This window comes from Macaca fascicularis, chromosome 1 (assembly GCF_037993035.2).
Source record: "Macaca fascicularis isolate 582-1 chromosome 1, T2T-MFA8v1.1".
NCBI lineage: Eukaryota > Metazoa > Chordata > Mammalia > Primates > Cercopithecidae > Macaca > Macaca fascicularis.
Window position 1 is genome coordinate 131,506,089 of NC_088375.1, and position 26,937 is coordinate 131,533,025.

General features: G+C 33.3%; 1 protein-coding gene across 5 annotated transcripts in view; it reads left to right on the forward strand.

Moving 5' to 3' along the window:
- The window catches only part of COL11A1 (collagen type XI alpha 1 chain), a 220,374-nt gene that overhangs the window by 139,911 nt on the left and 53,526 nt on the right, over positions 1 to 26,937 (forward strand). For all 5 annotated transcript variants that reach the window (XM_015432036.4, XM_015432041.4, XM_074027435.1 and 2 more), the window contains 6 exons: positions 1,933 to 2,040; positions 2,427 to 2,516; positions 2,776 to 2,829; positions 17,740 to 17,847; positions 23,759 to 23,866; positions 25,098 to 25,151. In XM_015432036.4, the coding sequence (XP_015287522.3) occupies positions 1,933 to 2,040; positions 2,427 to 2,516; positions 2,776 to 2,829; positions 17,740 to 17,847; positions 23,759 to 23,866; positions 25,098 to 25,151 (522 nt within the window). The remainder of the gene's footprint in view (positions 1 to 1,932; positions 2,041 to 2,426; positions 2,517 to 2,775; positions 2,830 to 17,739; positions 17,848 to 23,758; positions 23,867 to 25,097; positions 25,152 to 26,937) is intronic.

Genomic DNA, 26,937 nt, shown 5'->3' on the forward strand with positions numbered 1-26,937 from the left:
CAACACTGTAACATACACATACACGCCCACACGTGCACACGCACACACACATGCACATCCAAACACACACACACACATACACACACACGCACACACACACACACACATCTAGAGAAACAGAAAAACTGCGTTTTGTTGTTAGGAATATGTGTAACAGAAGCAAAAATGAAGAATTATTGGATTTGTTGATTATTTCAGAGGTTAACCCTGAGCCAAGGGGAATGTTATGTTATTTTATAGAGTGTGTAAACATGAATACTTATTTGTGCTAAAGGCTTCTTTTTAGCTGCTTATCAGTTTTAGTTAAAACATTATATATACTTTCTCAGTAATTAGAAAGGTTCCTCCAAAAAACTTTTATTTTTTCTGTTTAAAACAACTTTATAATTATTTTCTGTGAGAAAATTTAACCAGAAAAAATTTCCTCTTATACTTAATATCCATAAACAGAAATGGAATTAGATTCTTAACTAAAATATAAACATCATGGAACATAACTGAATATTTTAGGACCTCACATCTTTCAAAAATACAGTTCTGTTCACTGTGGTCATCTAAAACTTCTGAGACTTGTGTTTCTTTTTCTGTTCCCCTGCTGACATTAAGGCATAAAAATACTGGGTGTTTTACTGAAGATTCACCTTCACCAAATTACATTTTTTATTGGTCCTTTTTAAGAGAAAAAATATCCAATAGCCTATTTTAAATGTAGCCATACTTTCATGTGAAGACAAAAGATTTGGTTTAATGGGAATGATATAGATTGCAATACTGGATATCCACTGTTTTATTTAAACAGTTATGTGAATCTCTGATCATTTTTGTCTCAGTGGTGATAGCTGTTCAATTATGGTTAATTCTGTATTCCTTACTGTTCAGATTCTGGTGTTCAGATAGTTAAGAAGACATCATGTTTTTGATAAATGTTTGCACATTAATGTTAAATTGAAAAGTTACAGCAATCATATAATTAAAGAAGTTTAAACCTAGAAGTGTATACCTAAATTGGGACAGGTAGATTCCTTATCCAAGATAAACAGTTAAGAATATGTTGCAGTTTTAGGAAAAATATATATATATGCTTCATAAGCAAGTACAGGAACATGTTCTACTGTTTAACAACATTAGCATCTAAAAATTTGCCCTTTATTTAACTTCAATCCTTCATTTTGCTTTTTATTAAGATAGAGAGTAACTGATCACCATCCTCTATTTATACATGAAAGCTTGTTATACTCAAGCACCACAAAACAGCACCACTCAAGGGACACATAAGTGACCTGATATTTTTCACTTTGGCATTTGCTGCAATTTAAGGCAGCTGAGCATTTGTTATAGCTTTTGACCGGAAGGAACTGCCGACCCGTACTCACTGCCTTCAGGATCCCCTGCCACGTTCCCTAGACTTTGTCAAATGAATATAAATTAATAGTAGAGAAGTTTTAAGCTTTTGGAAATTCCAAGGAGAACCACTGGTTTTTTGGGTTCTCAAGGCCCTAAGTTTATTTTTAAACAGTGATTCATTGAGTGGCTACCAATGTGGTTTCTATGCCTCTTTACGAAGCTGATTTGACACCTCATATGAAAAGAAGGAATGGCATAAAACTGTATTTAAAAATCATAGTTTTAATAATAGTTGGACTTGCCCCACTCTGCAGAAATTATTGTATTAAGCAAAGAAAACATCTTTTTGGACTTTATTTATGTGCTTTCCTTTTACACTCAGATTCTAACCAAGATTATATAAAATCTTTTTAGACTCTTACTTGATATGCTACTTTCAGTGCTTTATATAAAGTATTTTGTAAGATGTCATGAGAGTAAATGAGGATGATACACTTTTGTAAATGGGAATAATACTGTTTTTGAGTTTGTGTTATCTTTGCCAAAAATAAAAGAGCAATCTAAAGTGGTTTTGCTTATCTAATTTAGGGACCAACCGGCGAGACTGGTCCAATAGGGGAACGTGGGCATCCTGGCCCTCCTGGCCCTCCTGGTGAGCAAGGTCTTCCTGGTGCTGCTGGAAAAGAAGGTGCAAAGGTACAACATGCTTCAGAAATTTTTTTGGCCGAAAACTTTAATTTATATTTCACTATACTCACCACTTGTCTACAGATTCCATTTAAATGAGTCTCAGAAGATGTGTCAGGGAAATATTTAGTGTGCGTTTATTATACTCCAAGATATTGCCCAACGTTTACATAACACTGTTAGCTCCATTGACCATAAAATCTTTAATATACATATACCCTTAAATGTAGGTAGTGGGAACTTCATTTTAATGCATATGACAATCCACCCAATATTCTCATCATTAAATAAGATTCAAATTTTACTTACAGTAGTTTAGAAGTAATCACAATTTTGTTTGTAGAAATATGTGTAGAAATTAATCTGTCTTGATGGATGTTTATTATATTCTTTAGGGTGATCCAGGTCCTCAAGGTATCTCAGGGAAAGATGGACCAGCAGGATTACGTGGTTTCCCAGGGGAAAGAGGTCTTCCTGGAGCTCAGGTATAATCAATATCTATATAGATAAAGCAAGTGATTCAAATTGTTTATTAGAAGCATTTTTTCCCAGAACTTAAAGAGCGATGAGTAATTAAGGGAATATATGTAAACATATGCATTTGATTATTGTTATATATGTATGTATATATGTAGTTATGTCTAAAAACATTATCTGACATCCTTATTTTATTAATCAGATATCTCTTCCTATTGGTATTCAAGTCATAGAGATTCATTTGCTTTATTTTTTCACTTTTCCCAGGGTGCACCTGGACTGAAAGGAGGGGAAGGTCCCCAGGGCCCACCAGGTCCAGTTGTAAGTAGGATGATAATAAATAGCCAGACAATCATGGTTGAGAATTACAGCTCTTCTTTCATTACTCTCATGCTGTGATTCCACAGTGTGTGGGAGAGAAAATAAACACATGTCAATCAAATCAGTCAATGCCTAGTTCCCACTAATTGCATACACTAATGAATGCAGAAACAGAAGGGTTTAGATGATTGGAAATATTTGCTTCTGCTGCTGGAGGTAAAAAGGAGATATCTTGCTTCTTACGGTTCCCAAGGAAATAAATCCTCATTATGAGTAATAGAAGCTCATAGTCACGGAAGGCCTGGAGAGGCTGTAGTTGAAATTTTTACTTCATTTACATCTATTATTTTAAAATTACTTACAAAATAAGATTTGATTTCTTATAAATTATATTCTATCATTCATTTATTATAAAACATATTCAATTTGTTTATAAGTACTTGATGAGACTTGAATTTTTCAATGATACAAAAGACATAAGCGTAAAAGCATAAAACCCGTAAGCATAATCTTATATATTATCCATATTTCTTTATTTAATCAAAACGTTATGAAATAATTGGCAAATGAGTAAATATCAGATTTTTGCCTCATCTTTTTTCTTGAGATACATATCAATCCCTCAGAAAACAATTGAATGTATGCTTCATTTTTTAATAAATTCACCTTTATTCTTATCTGTACACTGAAATTTCACTATAACAGTCAAACTGCCGTATTTAGTGTTTTCTTCTCATTTTCTTATTTCACCAACCTAAAAATGCTGAAAGTTGCCTTAAAGGGCCTCTCAACTTCCTCTCACACAATATTTATTAGTTCTGCTTCCAAAATATTTTACTAATTTTTCCCCTTTTCTTCATTTCTACCGCCACCGTCTTTGTTCAGATTCTTTCCTCTTCCTTTCTCTTTGACTAATAACATCTTATCTTTGGATTCATTTTCTTATCCTCTGCAGTCTGTTTCACCTATAGAATACTAGTTTAGCATACATCCTTAACTATGGCATTCCTCTGTCATACCCATCCTAGAGCTCCACACTGCCTTCGGAAACCAAGCTCTTTATCCTAGCCAGCAAGTCATCAAAGTTCAACCCCAATTTCTATAGTCTTTTTTTTTTTTCTTCATGCTCACCACTTCAATTCTACCCAATTTAATGCGTTGAATGTTGTCTTGCTTCTCAAAACCATGACCTTTTCAATTTTGAAAAGAGTATACTGTATACTTTTCCCCTTCCTCCAGGAAACTCCAGTTTTTCTCTCTCTACTTGAGGAACATCCTACTCATCCATAAAGATAACTCTTAAGTGTTAAATCTCTGTAAAGTTGTCTTTGGATAATTTACCTCCATTTCATGTATTGGTAAAAATCCCCCCCACACACACACACCCACACCCACTGCCCTTTATTATATCTCCATGTTTAGAGATTACATTGGAATATAGTTGATCATCTCTCGCATCAGGTTGTGAGTTACCTGTATTATTTTGGTTACTCACAATATGGTGCCTGAAGCACAGTAATCATCTCACACCTACTCATTTGAATTATTATGAATCCTAATATTGGAATAAAGTTTATACAGAATTACTTAATACTGGGAATACAACAAGTATATCATTTTTCAGATTGACTCACATGATACTTACTTTACTTCCCTCACATCATATCACAACCATTGAGATAATTATGGAAATGTGGTAAAGATATTTTTTAAAGAAAATATATCTTGAAAACTGTATTAGACTTCCACTGGAGTTCATAAAATTATGAACATTTTCTAATATTCTCAAAAGTTAGTGGCAGTAGCATTAGCAGAAACAACAACTTAATAAGACAAAAGTTCGTATTTGGGTATAGAATCTTCTAAATTTCAGTAAAATGAGATCAATTTAACCAGACCTTCAGATTCTAAAGATATACTGTAGGAATAAATGATGCTTTAAGAGCGATACACACTGAACTAATTATCTGAGCTGTGACTACAAGGATTAAATTATTTTAAGTTGTTTTTCAGGGACCAAGCACTGAAGCTGTCTCAGGGGTTGGGAACAGTTGAAACCAGTGTATTTGTAGGCTGCATACTATGTCCAGGGGATAGAATTTTCAAGATATTAATTGAAAAATGTGTCGCTACATGTAGAATAACATTAAATATGATATAAAAATCAAATGTACTTTTATTTATTTGGCTTCAATTGTGTATTTGACAATTATTACTTACTTTGTTATATGCAACTGAACATCACAGTAGATATTCCTTGAGATAAAATAGGATAAACAATTTTGAACAGAAATATACCAAAGACTAAATATCACTGTAAGTTGGTTGGTGATTAAATGCCTAATGACATGCAAACAATAAATGTTAATTCTATGAGTGAGGTAGAAAGATAATAAAAATAAGGGGAAGGGCCATGTGGAAAAGATGACCCTTGAACTTGGCTTCACAGAGTGCAGAACATTACAAAAATCACTGAAAAGAAAGAAAATATTAGGAAAGGGATACGATGTTTAATTAGTATCTGTTTTTGCCCAAGTGGGACAAAATTTGGGAGACGGTCTAACATTTGTTGAATTCTTGCTAGCATCCAAGCACTGTGCTATTTTACATAATAAAAAAACTAAATCACTAATGCAACATGTAATATAATTACTGAAGCTCTAAAATTGCAAGATGTAGTCATTTGAATATTTGAAATGTACAGAGCAAGTGGAGTAAACAAATTGAAGTTTTGAGAAAACAAATCTGTCGTTAGTGTTTAATATATAACAGAGATAGGAGAGAATAGATCACAAAAGGCCATTGACCAGTGTCAACATTGCAGTGAGCTGATGACTAGGGCAGTGTGGAATCCAAGGACAGTGCTGATGTAGCAAACATGGAGGGGGCAAGATAGTAAGTTTTAAGACTAATATTTGATATGGGCAGTGAGGACAAATGAAAACTGAACAATGACCTCAAGCTTATGTCCTTGAGAGAATGACAGTTTGGTGATGTCTTCCGTGCCTAGAGCAGTTTTACCTCATCAAGAACAACAACAAACAAAAACCAGAAATATTCACACACACAAAAAAACTTAAAACCTCTTGGCAGTCAAAAAAAATTACAAATTACCTTTGTAATTTTTGATTATCTACTTTGCTAATAGATGTGCTTGATAGATGCTCACTGTGTTTATTTGAAATTAATACCCATTCTCATATTCACAAATCAAATATGCAAACATCAACCAATTAAAATTATTCCTTAAAGTTGTTGGAAAGTGATTCACTAAAAGGAAGACACCATACACATTTATTAGTTCCTAACACTGTTGTTTTAATTGCTGCAGAATATAGTGAAGAGGTGCATGATGATGACCCGGTTCATAACAAGCCTTAGTTTACTCCATTTAAAGTGATTACATCACATAAAATTTGATTTTGAATTTTTTTTATTCCAAATGACAGACAAAACAAAAACTGGATGGTTTTCTAAATGTGAAGTATAATTTATCTAGAAAATTAATTCATGTTAATTCTTATCTTTTGGGGTTCAAAACTTACTATTAGGTTCTCTTGCAATTAATATTGGAAAAAAAAGAATGAGGAGTAGAGATTTATTTAAAAGGTAGCAAGTTCTGCTTTGCAATGGTAATAGAAAAGATGATGGCAAAATATTAAAGGGAAGTATTTGATCAGTTGGTGAAAAATGATAAAATTCTGAGTCATAAGGAATAAAGACATAAGAACATCTTCTAAAATTTGCTTTTATAATGGATATGTCTGAGTTTATATCAATCTCATGTTAACTTTACCTTTAGGATATTGACCAAGTAATGGTAAGTGTAAGACAGGAATTCACAGAAACAGTGATGGGTATTCAGCAGTTGTTTGTATTAAGGAAAAAGCAAAGTGATGAGTTCTAAGGAAGAGAATGTGAAGTCTAAAGGAAATAGAAAAGGGAAATGAAATAATACTGAGTGTGTATTCTTTCAATTCTTATGCTAGATATTTTGTATCTGTGATTTATATCTTTTATTCTTATTCTTGCAATTTGGAATGGTAATTTTTTTTTTCTATTTTATCATTCCATTTTTAAAGATAAAAGATCTGAGGCTTGAAGAAGTATAGAGCTTGCCCAAATTATCTGGGCAAAAATCCATGATAGCACTTTACATAAACTCATTTTCAAGTCATCTTGATCCTTCTAAATCTCTGTGAACAATTTTGTCGAAAGAGAGTGAGAAGAGTTAATATTTCAACTACCTGGGCTTTAATATTACTATTCTCTGTAACTATTGCTTATTTTGAATGAATCAAAGATGAAACTGATTAAACTAATATACAGATTGATTTTTTAATGACTAGATATTTTTCAGAATACCATTGAATTCTTAGTTTCTTTCTCCTATAATACAACTCATAAGGAATGTAGTTGTGCTGTGTATTTCTGGATTGCTAGGGAAATAATAAATTCCCTCATTGCATAGGATACTAATGAACTAAAACTAAAAGTCCTAAGCAGAGCTTTAATCAGCTAACCTTATCGCTCACAGTGATATTTGCAAAGTTTTCATGTGTCCCAATTATGTAGCTTATGCACTATATTCTTACTATATGCTCTAATCCGAGAAAAGAACAAATATAGTATTTAATTCTCATGCATCCATTCAAATGTCATTCTATCTATTCATTTATAAGTATATTTAGTACCTATTCTCTTTATTTGTAATCCATTTAGTCTGAAGCATAGGTCATTATTATGACACGCCATAGAAGTGGATTTACTGTACTAGGGTGGGTCTAGGTGTATGCCATTGACTTATATTTAGAGAAACTTTATTCGTAAAACAAATAAACTAAAAAGATCTGTTTGAAGATATGGGATATTGCTTTATACAGGGTCCTCTTTATGAATATCCTTGGAAGAAATCTCTTGCTAACCACAGCTTTAAAAATATTTGCAATTTATTTTTTTCAAGTATTCTTTTTGTAGAATATTTTAAATTATTTCTTGAACAGTTAACTGACTTGTTTATTTCTTTAGTCAATTTGAATTACAAAACTTAGAATTCTTTTTGCTTTGGCTTACAGAAATAATGGAGTCAAAATAGAGACGGTACAGAAGATAATGTGTTATAACTATTTTAAAAACTTTTTGAACACAACTTACTATAAAAAGTACCTATGATGTACTTTAACATTGTCTATTACATTTCGTTAGAGTTAATACTTTTTAAATACTCGACAAGACCCATGAAATTTATCTTATAACCTACTCATGGATCGTAATCTACAGTTAGAAAAATCCTTGGTCTTGGTATGCATCTTTAGTTTACTAATATTGCTGGCTCCATTTTACTTCAATAAAAAGTTATTTGCATACCTGCTTTCCTGTTTTTAAATTTATATTGTCTAATACTTTATGCATACTATTTAAGCTGCTATAAGTCTTTTTCTGTGAAAGTACCATAAAGAAATAAATACCTGAAACTATCAGACAATCTATTAAACTGAAGTTATATTGATTCATAAAATGGACCTTGCTGCAAAGAGCTTATGGTTTACTGAAGAGGACAGATAAAGAGCAGATAAAATAACATAGTAAATAATATTAAATATATTAAAAGAACAGAAAACACAAGGGTGAGAACAATGCTTTTTGCCTAAGGAAATTATGTTTGAATTGAAGTTGTAAATAAAAACCAGTTTTATCTATGAAAAGCAGCCTTTCTGTGTGCAAAATTTAGTCTTGAACTGCTCAACACTTTTTGTCCTCTTAGTAATGAACTAGTATTTCAAGGTTAGGGTTCTCTAAAGGTTTTGGTCCTGGGAGTTATTGTATATTGAGGAACGTTCTGTCGTGCTACCACTTATGACAAAATTATACTAATAGGGTGCTGTGACGTTGGGATTTTAATGTCTATGAAAACAAACTATTCGCTGTATACATGATGTTGCATCCAAGAACTGGTAACAGATGCCAATCAAATCCAGGGCATGTCTTCTGATCTCAAGGGATGTAGTCACTAAGTGGATGTCTTGATGCACATGCAAGACAGAAAGTAGCAAGAGACTGAACATCAAGAGAGAAAGGCAGTGCAGCACTTTTCTGCATGGTGAACGTAAACTGGGTAAATGTTTTCTATGTATGTAAACACATATATGTAAATATATCATGCAACAAATTCTCAGCTTTCACCTACTGCATATATTTTTATAAAACAAAATCAAGAAAAATAATATTTAAGGAAAAGATATTTTCCTTAAATAATCTCTCCTCCAGATATTCTTCACGGTAGAGAACAATCTCATTGACAACAGTTATTTATCTAAAAATGAGATTAAAACAAATATAGTAGTGTGTTTAGTAAAAAGCCTTCTATCTTTACAATCACATGTATATTTTATTCCCAGGAGCTGTGGGAGTTAATATGCAAAAAGTATGTGAGAGGAGCCAAATAACTGGTACAGGGTATATGTCCAGTATTTCAAAATTGTGCGGTGTTGTAGTCTTTGCTCTTTTTCTGTGACTACTCTTATTTGACCATCCCCCCATTGATTCTGACTTTATTTTCCTTCTCTATTTATTATTTCTTCTTCTTCTCATTGCTTCTTTAAGAGTTCTCATTCTCTTCCTATCATAATTCCTATTTCTCTTATTTTGTTACTCTTCATCCTATTTCTGAGAACCTTCTTTTCCTTGGTTTTTACTTATTCTTCAAGCAAGGGAATAACCAAGGTTTAGAAGGATGGCATATACTGGCATGCCAAGTCAGACTCTATACATTTTTAGATAAAGCACATTTTCTCCACTGTGACCCAGGTAGACCTTAGTGTAAGATGATTACATCCAACTAGGGATGAGATAAGTGTAGCAATAGTGATGGGGACCAGTGATCAAAATCTGAGGCATTTGATTTGACTTTGATCATTCAGAGTTTATGCTTTAAATTCTGATAATGCTTTATAGTTCATCTAAATTTTTAGTTCACATAATCTAAAATGTATGTCATGTAGAGAGTGAAAGTTTTGACATGAAGGTCAACTTTTTTTTGTATTTTTTATTTTATTTTATTTTTTTTATTTATTTATTTTTTAGAGAGAGTTTTGTTCTTGTTGCTCAGGCTGGAGTGCAATGGCGCAATCTCAGCTCACTGCAACCTCCGCCTCCTAGGTTCAAGTGATTCTCCTGTCTCATCCTCCTGAGTAGCTGAGATTGCAGGCAACTGCCACCAACCCAGATAACTTTTGTATTTCTAATAAAGAAGGGGTTTCACCGTGTTGGCCAGGCTGGTCTCGGACTCCTGACCTCAAGTGATCACCCACCTCGGCCTCCCAAAGTGTTGGGATTACAGGAGTGAGCCAAGGTGCCTGGCAGAAGGTCAACTTAAAAAGACAAAGCAGACATGCTTTTGCCTTCTAGTTGTATAGCTCTGGTTCATAAGAGCTTTATGTGTTTATACTTCTATTCTTCTCTCTAGTGGGCTGCCTCTTAACTGAATGCTGATGAGGTGACTTGTCTATCACTTTCATTTACTTTATAAATGCTCCTCGGAATATGAAACACCCAGTGAAAATAACTGATAAAATGTTTATTTTGGTGTTCTCATCTGTGTAAAGGATTAGGGAATTACTTCCTATTTCCATTGTTCCAGGAATATAGACCAATGCTATGGCTTCTTGTTTCATTATCATCGTAAGGTTTAGATGAAGGTGCAGTAGGATTTAGGGGAAGGGCTGCAGAAGGGGATAAAGCTAATACAAAGTAAAGAAAGGTAACTAAGTAGAGAAATGTCAATTCCTCCTTTTTAAAAGCATGTAAATGTTCACTTTTCAGTTCAAAACGAGAGAAAAATGGCATGTTTTCCATAGTTGTTAACATTGAATACTGAAATAACAGAATACTTATGATATTATGGTCATTATAATTCATGAAATTAAACAGATATTATTGCCTTTGGGAAACATGATTTTATTGTCATTTAAATCACATATTAAGAAAATATTATTTCTATAATTTTTAGTTCCTCCTTTGCGTTCTATCTAGGCACTTTTGATGTGTAAAATATCTATCTTTCTTGCAGAGAGACAAGTATACAAATAGTTAAAGTTAGGATTAACAATACTATATTATGTGGGAAAAGCCCTACCCTTCTTTTAACAGGGTATTTTATACCTATTGTTTTGATATTAATTTATTAAAGTATTAAATATGCCATATAATTTTCTGGATCTTAGTTTACTTCTCTGTAAAATTTTACTTCTATAATTATTTGAGATTTTACATCTATTTCTGAAATATGTAACTGTTCATGTACAGTTCTCTAACATATATTAACATTTATACTTTTTGACAGGCATTGTTCAAAGAACTTTAGCTATATATTAAACATGATAAAAACCTGATGACAAACTTTCTGTCTCTATTATGACAGGCATTGTCCAAATAACTTCAGATGTATCATAATAAGCATCACAAAAACCTGACAACAAACTATTTCTCTCCATCTATATCAACAAAAGTGACCCATAGAGAGTTTGCATAAGATCAGAAAGCTAGTGGTTCCAGTGCTAGAAAGGGAAAGATCATACACTTAATTGACACATTTATTTATGGTGTACTATGTGCCAGTAACTACTCAAACTGCTGGGGATCATTGAAAAAAAGAAAAAAACCTCTACCTTTGTGAAGTTAATCATTATCTATTTTACCTATGCTGAAAGACAATCATTCAGTTTAGATATAATAGTTTATTTATCTGACAATTATAAAGCCCCTTGTTCTTTAGCCAGCTGTAGAGCAATACAAAAATGTCTCACTATACATGCCTACTCTTTATAGAAACAAATAAAAAGTGTATACACAATGTGAGTTTCTCAAGGGCTGCTTCCTGCCATAAAGCATTTCATATTCACAGTCAAGTGTCACAAGAGAATAGATTCTCACTAGTGATGAATATAGAGTTTTTAGCTGAATGTGTAAATGGGACCTTCTTTTCATATTGGGTTTAAATTTTTGTTTAAAAAAATAGAACTTCTCCAGTGATTCTGTTGAGAATAAAGGATTCATAAGTTTATTCTTTTAAAGTTGGCCTGGGAATATTTGAATAAGATTTGCAAATTTGCTATGTCATTTGCTTGATTGGTAGATACCATCAGAGATTTTCACTTTTCGTTTATAGATGTATAAAATAAAATTATAGCAGAGCATGCTGTTATTACAAACATCTAGGCTTAGAGAGTGTTTGAAATAACTAATAGAAAAAGAAATTGCAGTTGTACTTTAGGGCATGGATATACATGCCAAAAGTCTCCTCTTGTTTTCATTTGTTGTTTCAAAGTTTATGAGCTGTGACAAGATCATGAGCAATATTTTAACTACAGAGAAGTAATATATTCTCAACACTAATTTTAATGCAGGTTCCACAAGCAAGATGGCAATTTGAAATTTAATCTTATGAATGCTCCAAGGGAGAAATTGCAACAGTTAAACTTTGTAATAAAAAATAGTATACAGTGTCTGGCTGGGTGTGGTGGTTGTTGGCTGTAATCTTAGCACTTTGGGAGGCCGAGGCAGGCGGATCACGAGGTCAAGAGATCGAGACCATCCTGGCAAACATGGTGAAACTATATCTCTACTAAAAATACAAAAATTAGCTGGGCGTGGTGGTGTGAACCTGTAGTTCCAGCTCTTCTAGAGGCTGAGGCCAGAGAATCATTTGAACCTGGGAGTTGGAGGTTGCAGTGAGCTGAGATTGCGCCACTGCACTCCAGCTTGGTGACAGAGCGAGACTCCATCTCAAAAAAAAAAAAAAAAAGTATACAGTATCTACAAACTATACACATTGCCATAGAGTCAAATCAGCACTCTGTCTCTTCTTGAGATACATTAAAATAATTATTAAAATATTTCAATTAATAAACATACTTAAGTATAAATTTAATAACCATTATTTTCATAAGTAAAAGTCATGGCTTATTTTCATATAACATATCAATCATAATGCATCCAGTTAAGGTAATTTTTTTTTTCATTTTGAAACCATTTCTTATGGGGAAGATATACATTCAATTGCTTTTTTCCTGCAAATTTGAAAATTTTCTCTTGATTACATATGTGTATATTTGAAGCCTAATATTTTTGTTGTTGTTTTTTGTTTTTGTTTTTGTTTTTGAGATGGAGTCTCTCTCTGTTGCCCAGGCTCTAGAGTGCAGTGGCGTGATACCGGCTCACTTTTAAGTTCTGCCTACCGAGTCCACACTACTCTCCTGCCTTAGCCTCCTGAGTAGCTGGTACTGCAGCTGCCCACTACCGTGCCCAGCTAATTTTTTGTGTTTTTAGTAGAGACGGGGTTTCACCGTGTTAGCCAGGATGGTCTCGATCTCCTGACCTCGTGATCCGCCCACTTCGGTCTCCCAAAGTGCTGGGATTACAGGCGTGAGCTACCATGCCCGGCCTGAAGCCTAAATTTTTAACACGTTCAACGTGTTTGCATATATAATAAAAACACAAATGCACTATAGTTATTTAATGCATACAATCAACATGTTATTCTTTGTTAATATGAATTAAGAGAGCATGGAGATATTTACTACTCAGAATGTAGTGCCAAGGGCTGCATTAATTCACTCCAAAAATAATGGTAGAGCTCCTAGGTACTGTAAGAGAGTGTGTAAGGAATACTTTGAAGGATCTCATGCTTCTTATTCTCAGGAAAATACAATTTTTTGGTAAGATAGTATATTAGTCCATTTTCATACTGCTATAAAGAACTGCCCAAGACTAGGTAATTTATAAAGGAAAGGGGTTTAATTGACTTACAGTGCAGCGTGGCTGGGGAAGCCTTGTGAAACTTACAATCATGGTGGAAGGCAAAGGGGAAGCAAGGCGCCTTCTTCACAAGCAGGAAGAAGTGCTGAGCAAAGGGGGAAGAGCCCCTTATAAACCATCAGATCTCATGAGAACTCACTCATTGTCACGAGAACAACATGGGGGAAACTGCCTCCATGATTCAATTGTCAAAACCTAATTTCTCCCTTGATTATGGGGATTATGAGGATTATGGGGGTTACAAAGCAGGATGAGATTTGGGTGGGGACACAAAGCCTAACCATGTCAGATGGTTATTGACCTGGGTCAAAACAAAACAAAACAAAAAGCTGGAATTTTAGTAGTATAGGAAAATACCAGAGATTTTCCATGTCAGAAGACAAGTGTGACCAAATATTCAGAGGTAAAAATGGACATATTGTGTTAGAGGGGCAGTGATAGATGTAATATTTTTAGGAAAAAATAATGTTCAAAGTAAAATGCTAAAATATAAAGTAAAGAAAAATCTAAGTATATGAGTTGAGTATTTTTCTAGGATGACTGAGGATAAATATGTCAAAAAGATGCATTAAACCACACTATTTCAGAGTTCAGCATAGGTGAACTCTGAAATCAGGAGGGAAGCCTAGTGAAACAGTACCATGGTGTCTCCAGTGAAATGTGTTGAAAAGTTACCAAAAGTGAAAACAGTTCTTTGTTTTTGAAAATTTCAAATGAACTTATAAACAATAGTGACAAAGAGCAGAGATTCTTTTTATTTTTTTCTTTTGAGACAGAGTCCTGCTCTGTCACCCAGACTGGAGTGCAGCAGTATGATCACAGCTCACTGCAGCCTTGACCTCCCTGGGCTCAGGTGACCCTCTTGTCCTGAATAGCTGAAACTACAGGTGTATGGACCTACAACCAAATAATTTTTGTATTTTTATTAGAGAGGGGGTTTCACCATGTTGTCCAGGTCTCGAACTCCTGGCCTCAAGCAATCTGCCCACCTTGGCCTCCCAAAGTGCTGAGATTACAGGCATGAAACACAGTGCCCGGCCAAGAGCAGAGATTCTAATGACTTGTGTAGCAAAGGTCAAATGAACTAAATGAATGATGGAGAATGGCTATTTGGATAAAGGAGATAAACATTTTCATCAATTCCTTTAAGTTTTTTCTTTGTTTGTTTTAGAGAATGTTCAACCAATATGAGCTTGTTCTGGTAGAAGTAGCTCTTAAATGGCTATATTTCTTCCACTTATTAAAATTTAACACAATTCATTGTACCCATGAGTTTTATGGGTACAACGAGTCAAGGAAATTTTGTTCTCACCATTTATAAACTGCTAAGTATTGTAGGAAAAAACTTGGTAGTGAATTAAGGCACAGAGACCTTGAGTCTATGGTGTTTAACTTAAAAATATACAAGTCATACAGCAATAAAATTATATTATGTATGCAAAGTACTTAGCACAATAATTGTTAATTAGTAGGCATAATAATTGGAGATTAGTTAATTCTCTTAGAATGGATTTCCAACCTTTGCTGATTATCCCGTTTTTCATTCTAGTCTAGTAACCATTAGCTTTACCATAGCCTAGTATGATATCTTCCTAGGGTAGTCTTTGAACAGTCAGAGTTTAAATAGGATTAAAGAGAGAAAATTTTTACGGCCTGACAAATTAAAATTGCACCTCTTTTTGAATAGCCAGTTACAAATGAAATACTGCAGGAGTTAAATCAAATGCTTATTCTAGGTTTGATAAAACTAATGGGTAGCAATCATTTTGTGAGGGTTAGAAGTGAAATACTAAACAAAAATGTAATATAGTCACCTTGTATGTACATTGATCCTCAATAAATCAGCTTTTCAGATTAGTGGAGATTTATCTTTAGTGGTATTAATTTTAACTTGAATAGAATAACACTAGTTGCATCATGTATTGTCTTCTGTTGATGTGTTTCTGTTGCCAAAAAAGGGGAACTTTTATTACTGATTTTTTTTCTTTCCTCTATTTTTAGTAATTCAAGAGACACCTTTGCATTCCTCTCAATTCATAGCCCTTGTTCTTCTTGCTCTTCTCCTTATCCACTTCCTGTGCTTTTTTCTTCCTTCCTGACCTCCCTCTCAAAGAATTGGAGGCAAATATTTGTGTTCTTTTTACTCTTAGGGTTGCTCATTTTGAATGTACAACACTAAGAGGATTTTGTTATTTTTTCTTCTGCATTGACTTCTAGAATCATTCACCAGGATTCTGTTACTTGGTTAACAGTAATACAACTTGTGGTTGACTATTTTATTCATAAAATATTTTAATATTATTAAATTAAATTAAAAAAATACATTGACAAAAGAGTATATGTTTATTATCTAAAAAGTACTAACTGCAATTTTCTCTTGTAACTATAGCCGCCTCTTTAGTATTTGGAATACTTCATTGGTAAAAATAGAGTTTACATACAACTCGTTTATTATGCCATATAAAAATATTCCCTAGATTCGTTTTTGAACATCTACTTACTTACAGCTCAAAAATGCCACTTTTGTTTATATCAAGGTCAAATTTCACAATTTCTTTAACTATATTTTTGGCAATGTCTCTCCAAACTATATCACCTAAGTTTCAGATACCCAATAATTACAAACATTGCTGTTCTCATTAGAAAGAACCAATAGGTGTCTTTGTCAAGAAATCAGAGTAGAGTCCAAGCTCAGGGTTCTCTTAACTAGTTATATGATTACAGGAAGACGGTTAACTTCTTTGAGCCAGAGATTCCTCATTTTTAAAACAGATGCTACAATAGCTCTATCAACTACCTGGAATTGTTGTGAGAATAAAATGATAAGATGAAACAAACTGATTGGTAAATTGTGAAGCACTATGTTAATACAAGTTGTTGGTATTATTATCATTTTTATCACATGTAATTAATTTCCTAGTTAATAAAAATACAAATTAGAACAAGGTAAATAATGCATATTTGTATAATAAACTGATTTCTAAAATATGGTAAGTATAATAGTAGAAAACATGAAGTAATGTCTTTTCCAACTTTTATAAATAATTTTCCATCTGAATTTTGAAATGATGATGCTATTATCTAAGTATGTTAATTATTAAGAAAAAATACTAGCAATTATATTTTCTAATATTTTATAGTTTAATCATAAAATAAAAAGATAAATTATAATTTAATCACCCCTCTGAGAATCCAAAGACAATTTTTTTGTTATCTTTTACTACCCAAAATTGGAAGTAGTAATAGATTATATTTGAGCTTTACAGTACTTAGTACGTATGTCTGCATTTCTTTTATTCTTGTTTTAATAATGTTTTCTTAAATTGTAGGTACAGATAACTACTATAAAGGCAGTATCCATGTGGTTATTTTCAAAAATCTATATATATGAGGGTTTTTTTAAAAAGCAAACTAGTTAAAAACATAACATCTTTTTTGAAATTCAGTTAAAAAAAAATCCTAATCAGATTCAAATTATCTCATCAGTGTTCATAAGACCCCATGTTCTTATAGAACTCTAAGTTAAATTTAAGGGCTTATTCTATGAGAAAATGTCCAAACTTTGGGATAGTGATTATCAAATGTTATTTTGTAAAAAATTATGTGTGTATCCTACTGCAAAGAATTTCTGAACTCATTTTTTTTTTTAATTTTGAAATCTTGGTTCAGCACATTTGAAATAAAGCCCAGAGATAACTTCAAGAAACACTAGTCTAGGGATTGTATTCTGCCATTTCATTATAATACAGCGAGAAATTTGTGTAGGAAGTTATTATTTATAAAGCATTGTGCCCAATTATGAACACTTAAATAAAAACAGATAACTAAGTAAACATTAAATACATCTAATTTTGAAGTATTTTTTCATCTCATCAATATTTTCTAACGCCAACATCTATGCTTAATATTGGGCCTGGAAATTAGTATCTCAAATAGTGGATACAACTGTTTCTCTTTGGGATCCTAAAATTATCTAAACTCTAAATGTTACTTTAACATAATTTACTAAACTGTAAGAAGCTATTGTTAAATAAGCGATTCTTAAGCCAGTATTGCTTTCTTTAATAACAAAATACTTCTTTTCTTGTGTACTAGGGCTCACCAGGAGAACGTGGGTCAGCAGGTACAGCTGGCCCAATTGGTTTACCAGGGCGCCCGGGACCTCAGGGTCCTCCTGGTCCAGCTGGAGAGAAAGGTGCTCCTGTAAGTAATGTCTAGAAGAAAATATACTACACTGCTACCCTGTACACGTTATTACTTTTTATTCAATAATATTAACTTTTCATACACCACTGTATTCTCTCTGTATATGTGTCTGGCATATAAATACACTGGCTTGTATATATATATAATAGAGAAAATTTCAAATTCAATTAAATGAGATGACATTTTCCCACACTTTATGAAACCATAATACCTGTAAGGGAGTTGGATATTATTAATGTAAAAGGCTTCTCATTTTGCTTTAAAAAATAAAAAATAAAAAAAGTTGTGAGTTTTTGATTAAAGCTATACCTTGCTGCTTTACATTAGAAAAGTGTGAACTTTTTACACCTCTTGTAATACAAATTCAACTTCAAGCATTTCCGTAGTCTGTATATGAAACTCATAGAAAGTAGCTGCCCTTCTCATGTAATTTGAGCTCTGATCACCAGTGAATGAGACGGGGAACATCTGACCAATTATTTCATCTAATATTTATTGGATTTTAACATTTTATATTTACATGACTATGGACTCTATTCCACTTATTAGATTTAGGTTTCTTTGTTAAGATTTCTTCTCTATTTTTGTTCCTGGTTTTGATGTGATTGTATTTTTAAAAAATAATTCTCTCTTTCTACAAGATTAAAATGCAAACTGTTTCAGTAAATGTAGATAAAAAGTACTGGCTCTGATACACAAAAATATAAGTTTAATATTTTTATATACTGGTAAGTGTTGAGATATAAAATTAAGCTTAAGCTTATATTCAAAAATACTCCTCTATCACTAAGACTTCAGTTTTATCAATTTGATTTGCTTTCGTTATCTATGCATTTTCTCTGATTATTCTGTGATATTATTCCAATGTTTCTGTTTGAGACCATTTTGTGCAGTTTTAACAGAACACTACAGACTGGGTAATTTATAATGAACAAAAATATATTGGCTCATGGTTCTGGTGGATGGAAAGTCCAAGCTAGTGGGGTCACATCTGGTAACGAACTTCTTGACACATCATCCCATCGTAGAAGGACAAAGAGAGGGCGAGAGAGAGAGAGAGAGAGAGAGAGAGAGAGAGTAAAAAGAAAACAAATTCCCTTTGTTGTAATGAACCCACTAATGCAATAATGGCATTAATTAATTTCACTTTGCCCTCATGGCCTAATCATTAGGCCCCATTCCCCTGCACTGTTGCATAGGGAATTAAGTTTCCAAAAGATGTTTTTTTGGTGACACATTAAAACTGTAGCAGTTTAAAAATTTAAAAAAAAAAATTGTTTCCTGTAATCCATTACCTTTCAGAAAGAGTTAGAGTGTTGGAATGGGCCATGCCACCTGTGGATAGAACTTTTAGGTGACAGAAAAAGCACTTTTAATATGCTGAGAAAATATATTTCATAGTGTACTGTGTACCGGGAGAAGATAGAAAATAGATTCAGGTCCTTTAGTACAAGTTAATTTAAAAATATAGGGAACACGTATTTTGCACAATACACTAAATAATGCATACGGAGAAAATAGGCATAAATTGCTTTTTATACAAATTGAGAATATACTAATTAGATAAGTCAATATTTCTGTGAAGATAATATATTGAATGGTAGGTTTTAAAGTGGATAATTACCTTAGCTTTATGAAGAATAAGTAAATTATTGAAATAAAGATCAGAATATGGAAAAGCATTGAAATTGATAAGAAATTAATTAGGTGAGATAGATGAAAAATTATTGACATTGGCCTTTGTAAGAGCCAGGATTCATGCCTGAGTTTTGTTGGTAATTAGTGATATCATAACTAGGGAAGGGAAAAGGGAATGCCTTACTTACCCATTCTCTTTCAGTTATCCCAGCCAAGGACAACAACTCCAGGATGTTCATTCCTTTTTCTATTAGCCAAAATTAGCTATTTAGAATAACTAAGGGGTAGGCACCGTATTGTTAGCATTATACTTTTGAAGGAGCTGTCTGCTTAGGAACAGTAACATGAAGTGGTAATAAGAGTGTTCAGTGAAAGGAGTTATAGATATATATTCAAAAGTTTAGTAAAAACTGATGGAAATGTTTGGCAAAATGTTATATCTAGTCTTTACTTCTTCCTTTTTCCAAACAAATTTTAGATCTTACCTCTGCTGAGTAGCTTGTGTTATCAAAATGTTATGCAATTATCAGCAGGTTTACACTTGCATTAAAAAAAAAAAAAAAAAAAAAAGACAAGATGGGGCCTGTGGCAGACAAGCCCTTGGTCCACCTACCTATCAACCCTGCTTCCTGGAATGGAGAAATGTCCTAAGTAACATCCCTATATTAATCAGTTACATTAGAAACTCTGGGAGGTGGGTCTGGAAAGCAGGTAAGAAGAAAGGGGCTAAATCCTTCTCCAACTTAATGGCATTAATAGAAAATTTTGATAGGGAAACTGATTCTAATGAAAACTATTAGTTAACTGGATGCAAAGATTACAGATAAGGAGCAATTTTAGCTATGCATCTACTTGGGGACAGTTGTAGAAATTGGAGGAAAAGCTAGATCTAAAACACAATGAAGTCAATGCACTAACTGTAACTGAATTAGGCAATAGTAGCTTGAGATTTTAGGAAAAATATTCTCCAAATACTTATTTACAATTTCTAGCATGTGTGTCTGTGTATAATTGCAGAGAAAATAAATTAGTGCCAGAAATGTAAGTCTGGGAGTCATTTAAAGTAAGAGTGATGTTTAAAGGCATAGTTTTGGATTACTATGTGATTTAATGTTGAGGGAGAGCAGAAGTCTGGACTCAGTCTTAATGGAGAATTATAATGGGTGTCAGTTTCCAAAGCATCTAGTAAGAGAGAGAAATAGTCCACGAGGTTTTTTTTTTGTGTGTGTGTGTGTGTGTGTGTGTGTGTGTGTGTATCTCCAGAGGCATGCCATCAAACAGAACAAGAGATAAACGAGTTCCCTTTTTGTGGGATGTTGTAAAAGATCGAGAATACAGAAATCCGAAACCAAAGAAATAAAGAGACTGGGATTTTACCTGCTGGACATTTATAGCTTTAGGTTAATTCTAAATTGATTCAAAAGGAAAATAAATGGGCTATATAGGAGTGTAAATCACCTCAAGCAAGGCAATGGAACCCATAGAAAAATGAACAGTAGGTGGAAGTACTAGTAAGATTGAATACATTGCCTCATTATTATTATTATTGTGTGGTGCATATATTTATCTACTTGATCAATAATAAGAAAATAGTTGGTGGAAAAGTTAAGGAGTTAAGGAAATGAGAGTAGATTCAAGTTGCCTGCTTGAAGACAACCAGAAGTGGGTTGGGAGCTAGCCCTATCATTTATTTAGTTCATGATTTCGGTTAAGTTATTTGACATCAAAACCTCTGTTTTCTCATCTCTGAAAAGAAGATGGCCGTCTCTGAAAAGAAGATAATCATAGTATTTTGTGAGGACTAGATAAAATTACAGTTCTAAATCATTTTTCAGAATTATGATAAGTGTTCAGAATAATCATTACTGTTAGTAGTAGTATTATCATTACCATCAGTGTGTGAACCAGAGTGCCATAAAAAAGGATGAAATAATAAACTGCTAATAAATACATAAATGAGCTGTTGAGGAAGGAGTGATGGATTTTGTGTACTGTAATAAAAGTTGTGGGTGGGAGTATAGGTTAAATATAAGACCATGCCAAATCAAACAAAGGACATGGGGATGTTTAGCTAATTCTATCAATTTTTAAGAGAAGATTTAGTTATTAATGTAAATGGAATGTTAGAAGTGGTGAAATAAAGACCGGCTACAAGGAGAGATGAATGTTTCCAGTAGTTGTGTAGACTGCGGGCCAAGAGATATATAATGGAGGAAGAGTTATGTCATCTTGAAGAATTATAAATAGCTAATATAAATTTAGAGTGCTATAGATCTGTTGAATTTCTTCTAACACCACACAGACCGGGTCAGAAGAAATGAATGGCAGGTGATTCCTGGCTAGAGATTATGTGTACTATAACGAAGGCAGAAGAGAATATATCTGCCTTATTTACAGGAAACCTTATACAAAAGGATTGACTTTTAGAGTTTAAGGCTAGCAAGGAAATTCAAATTAAGGGGAGCTATCTGAATCAACTATTGTATTTAATATAGTGAAGTTTACTGTGAATAGCACAGCACATCCTTTGAGTATTGATAGATTTGAAATATCATATTTGTTTGAAGAAGATAAAAGGTCTCTAGAGTGACATCAGGGGTATCCCTCACATAATAATTATGGCACCTTTTTAGAAAATAAGAACATGTGGAACTCAGGCAAGTAATAAATTAGTTAACAATTTAATTTTGCCTTATAGATAGTGTTACTTTTGTTGTCATTAATTAAGTAATGTAGCAACAGTTCCTTAAGTGACTACTCTGGTCCACAGGCCAGAGATATACAAGAGAATGCAAAATCAGACACAGTTCCTACCCTCACATAGTTTACTATCTGATAGGGCAATTTGATAATATGCAAAGAATCGCTAAATACATATATAATGACAAAATCAGGTTACTGATATGAAGGGAATGTAATGGTGTATGTCAGATTATAGTAGAGAGACCTGCTAGCATTGGGGCCTTTTCTTGGACAAGGCGTTGATGGTGAGATGTAAAAGATGAGAAGGAATTAACTGTGCAAAGAGTTCTCATAGGCGCATTCCAGGCCAGAGGAACAAAATGTGCTCAGGCAATGTCACAGGAAAGCACATGGCATCAGATTTAAGGGACTGAAAAAAATGTCTAGAGGGGACTGAGAAAATGTCTAGAAGGGTTGGAATGAAGAGAGCAAGGGTTAGGGGAGGCTAGATGTGTTTGGGCAGGTAGCAGGAGCTAGATCATGGTAGGCTGTACTAAGCCATGAAGTCTTTATCTGAGGAAAAGTAAACAAGTAAATTTACCTAAAAATGTAGGTAACATGATCTGATTGGCTTTCTGGATGCAGTGTGATGAATAGATTGGAAGGAAGTAAGAATACATATGGGGAAAGACAAGAGGTTTTTTTCAGTAGCTCAGAACAAGGATACCAGTATTTTAGAATAAGGTGTCAGTGGTGGAGATAAAGTGAATATATTCAAGAGACAATTAGGAGATAAAATGTACAAAACTAAGTCATTTTAAAGGAACAGGAGATGTTAAGAGAAGTGAGGGAAAGTGGGATCATGCAAAGGCAAAATCCTAATGACTTGTAGATTCCCAGCTTGTATAACAGAAGGACAGAAAGGACCTCTGAATGCAATCAATAATATTGTTGTGCAAAACTGATGAAATTTTGACTTTTAGAAAATAATTTATTTTCAACTATGAAAAGATGTTTTATTGGAAACAGAAGTTGAGTTCATTATCGAGTCACTTTTTAAAAGATTACACAGTAATCTTTTACTGTGTAATTTAAACATGAAAATAATGCCATTTTCAAAAACCAGGAGAACCAAAACAAACACTTAAAAGTAAGAAAGTTACATATGAAACATGTAAAGCATATGGCAAAGTTGGACATATGAGCAAGTGCATTTTTTGATTTCTAAAGCCTAATACTCATTGCACAGCTATGTCAGTGGCACAAAGGAAGGGGAGTAGAGGCTCAACAAAGTTTTACAAACGTAAGGAATCTGATTTGTCAATATGTAATAATTGCATGTTTGAAAGAAAAATTCTAAGTTGGGTCCTAATTATTTTTGTGGATCATAGCCTAAGATTTATAAGTTGTTTTAAAAGAATAATATTCCTAGTCACAAATAAAGGTAGGAATCATGTATCATTTATTCTTTAAACGTTTTTCTAAAAAACATTAAACAATATCCTTGTCAAATATAGAAGCTAGATTATTACTCCTGTAGCTGCACTTCAAAACTGTAAAACTAATGATCTTTGGATATTCAATACAGGGAGAAAAAGGTCCCCAAGGGCCTGCAGGGAGAGATGGAGTTCAAGGTCCTGTTGGTCTCCCAGGGCCAGCTGGTCCTGCCGGCTCTCCTGGGGAAGACGGAGACAAGGTTGGTATTCGTTATCCATGTTAGTAGATCCTGTGAAAAAGCTTAATTTTTGTCAAGAATTCTAGATAATTCTAATCTTTATGATTAGGCTCCAGGTGGATGGTTACCTTTTTCAAAGTTTCACATACATTTTCATATGCTCAAAAGTTTTATTTAAGAGGTTGAGAATTAGTATCTGTTCCATAAAAGAGTATGTGATATATAAACAGAAGAATCAATTAAAAGAACAGTGGTAGTGAGAAAAAATAGTAGATGCCAAAATTTATTTATTTTTAAGAATATCTTTCTGAAATGAATATAAAATAAAAACATTAATTACATGTATATGATTAGCCCTCATGTCTTGCATATTGCACAATAAGACTGAAGAATGAGCTATGTATTTACTTGATAATCCTGTTATCATGTACCAACATGTGAGTACAGACTCTAAGCTCCTAATTCCAAATGTATGGCTGTGTGTTAAATGTTTCGATTGAATATATTATTATATTATTTAAAAATATTATTTAAAAATTTGTAAACCGGCACTCTGATAATGTGCATCATTTTAGCATTTGGAAAATTAGCAGAAGTAGTTTTGCTGTTATTTTGTTTTTATTTTTATTTTTTACTTTTTTGAGAGACGGAGTCTTGCTTTGTCGCCCAGGCTGAAGTGCAGTGGCGCAACAGGGCTTACTGCAGCCTCCAACTCCTGGGCTCAAGTGATCCTTCCACCTCAGCTTCCCAAGTAGCTGAGACTATAGGCATGCTTCACCATGTGCAGCTAACTTTTTTAAAACATTTATTTTTGGACAGGGTCTCACTCTGCTTCCCAGGCTGGTCTCAAACTCCTCGGCCAAATCTTTCACCTCAACCTCCCAAAACCCTGGGATTACAGGCATGAGACCCAGCACCTGGCTAGTAAAGTAATTTTTGATTAATGTGTAATTATAGATTTTATAAATCAGTGTACTTCCATTATCAGTTTATACAGGTAATATTTGAGACACAATTGAATTTTTAAGTTATAAATTCAGTTGTAGTATTCTTTGAAGTTAAATTGACTTGTCTGTTAACATTAGTCAACACTAGAAAGCTAGAAGCAGAGGGAACCCAAGATTTTCCATTTTAAACAGTGACAGTACACACTAGCATGTCATTATATTAAAGGTAAAACTTAACTGATGATAATTAAGACAATGAAATAGCATGTTAGAGATACACTGTAAATCAAATCTTTCAATTTCAGGGTGAAATTGGTGAACCGGGACAAAAAGGCAGCAAGGGTGACAAAGGAGAAAATGTGAGTTTCCTACTTTTTATTGAGAGAACATTATTTATTTAACACCTTTTCCTATTTACCATTGATATTTTTATATCGTACTACTTAAATCGTACTAGCCAAAACTTATAATACCAATACTACGTTACCTCTGCAGTTACATAATTCTATAATTTTATATATTTGTGATGTTTTCTATTTCTGTGATTAAGTAAAGTATGATGATTGTAGGCCATTATTTATAACTCTGCTATAACAAATGAAAGAGTAACATAATGAAATAGTCCTTTTTGTAAGATTATGAGAAATTATATATACATATATTTACCAAAATTAATAGCATTACTATGTTTTACATGTATACAAATTGGTAGCTCATTCCAATATATTAGAAGCACTTATTTTAAAATTTTTCCTTTAAATCATAAAACTTCAAAATAATTTTGGTTGCCCATTCAAATGGTATGTTCACTCTTGTCTTTATGATGTTTTTCTTTGGTCATTACCAGTTTACATTATCTTTAAAGTATGTATTTAAACATGTTCCTACTTCTTAAATGAACTATATTGGATGATGATACTGCCACGTGCTTCAGCACTTCCTTACTAATTTATACTTTCTAAAGAATATCTGTGGACATTATTTTCTAAGTTCTTTATTTTCACTTTTTTCCCCCTTTAAGTGTTCATATATTTGCTCTCCAATAGAAACATAAATTGGGGGAGTACAGAGATACGTCCTTCAAGTATTTTTTTTTTCACCTAGTATAGAAGTTTATACATTATCACCAGCAATTTTATTCTAACAGACCAGTCTGGTTCCATTTTGTGATCCATCAGTCTGATGCTTTTAGGGTTGGAATTACTGCCTACGTTAATACATAACTGAAAGAAGTTTTTATTAGAATTGATTGAATCCCAAACTGAAGAGTTACTGAAATCCTATGAGACGAATTTTTCTAACTAAAAAGAAAACTCTAGAATTAAAAGAGAAAAATCTTGCAGTAATAATGGTAGTATTTAATGCATAATAGGCTCTGGATTCATTTTTATATGTAGTATAACAAAACATCAACAAATAGGTGATAGCACTGATACTCTGGATCCGTACTGTAAAATTATGACAAGAAATTGTGTACAGAAAACCGGCTGCATATGTTTGGTGCAGTTAGTATTGACTGTAAATTTACAAAATGTATTTTGGTGTCTGCCTTAGTCTGTTTTGTTTTGCTATAAAGGAATACCTAAGGCTGGATAATTTAAAAGTAAAATAAGGTTATTTGGCTTACAGTTCAGCAGGTTGTGCAAAGAAACCTGGGGCTGGCATCTGGTTGGCTTATGGTGAGCAGGCTTTTGTACTGTGTCAAAACATGGCAGAGAACTTAAAAGGGGAAGCAGGCCTGAACAAAGACGGACCAAACCCCACAGGAGTGCTGACTTTAAAACAACCCTCTTTCATGGGAACTAATTCATTCCTTCAAGTACCAATTCAATCTCCCCAGAGCAAGAACTCAATCACTATGCAGCTATTCCTTATGGATCCACCTTAAGAACCCAAACCCCTCCCATTAGGCTCCACCTTCAACATTGGGAATTAGATTTCAACATGAGGTTCAGTGGGGACAAACCATATGCAAATGATAGCGGTAAATTACTTTAGATTCCATTTAGATTTCTTAATGATAAATAAATACTATTGATTTAATTAGACTACCTTATACACTTGACAGAAGCCACATTTTTTTTTTTTTTTTTTTTTTTTGAGACGGAGTCTCGCTCTGTCGCCGGGGCTGGAGCGCAGAAGCCA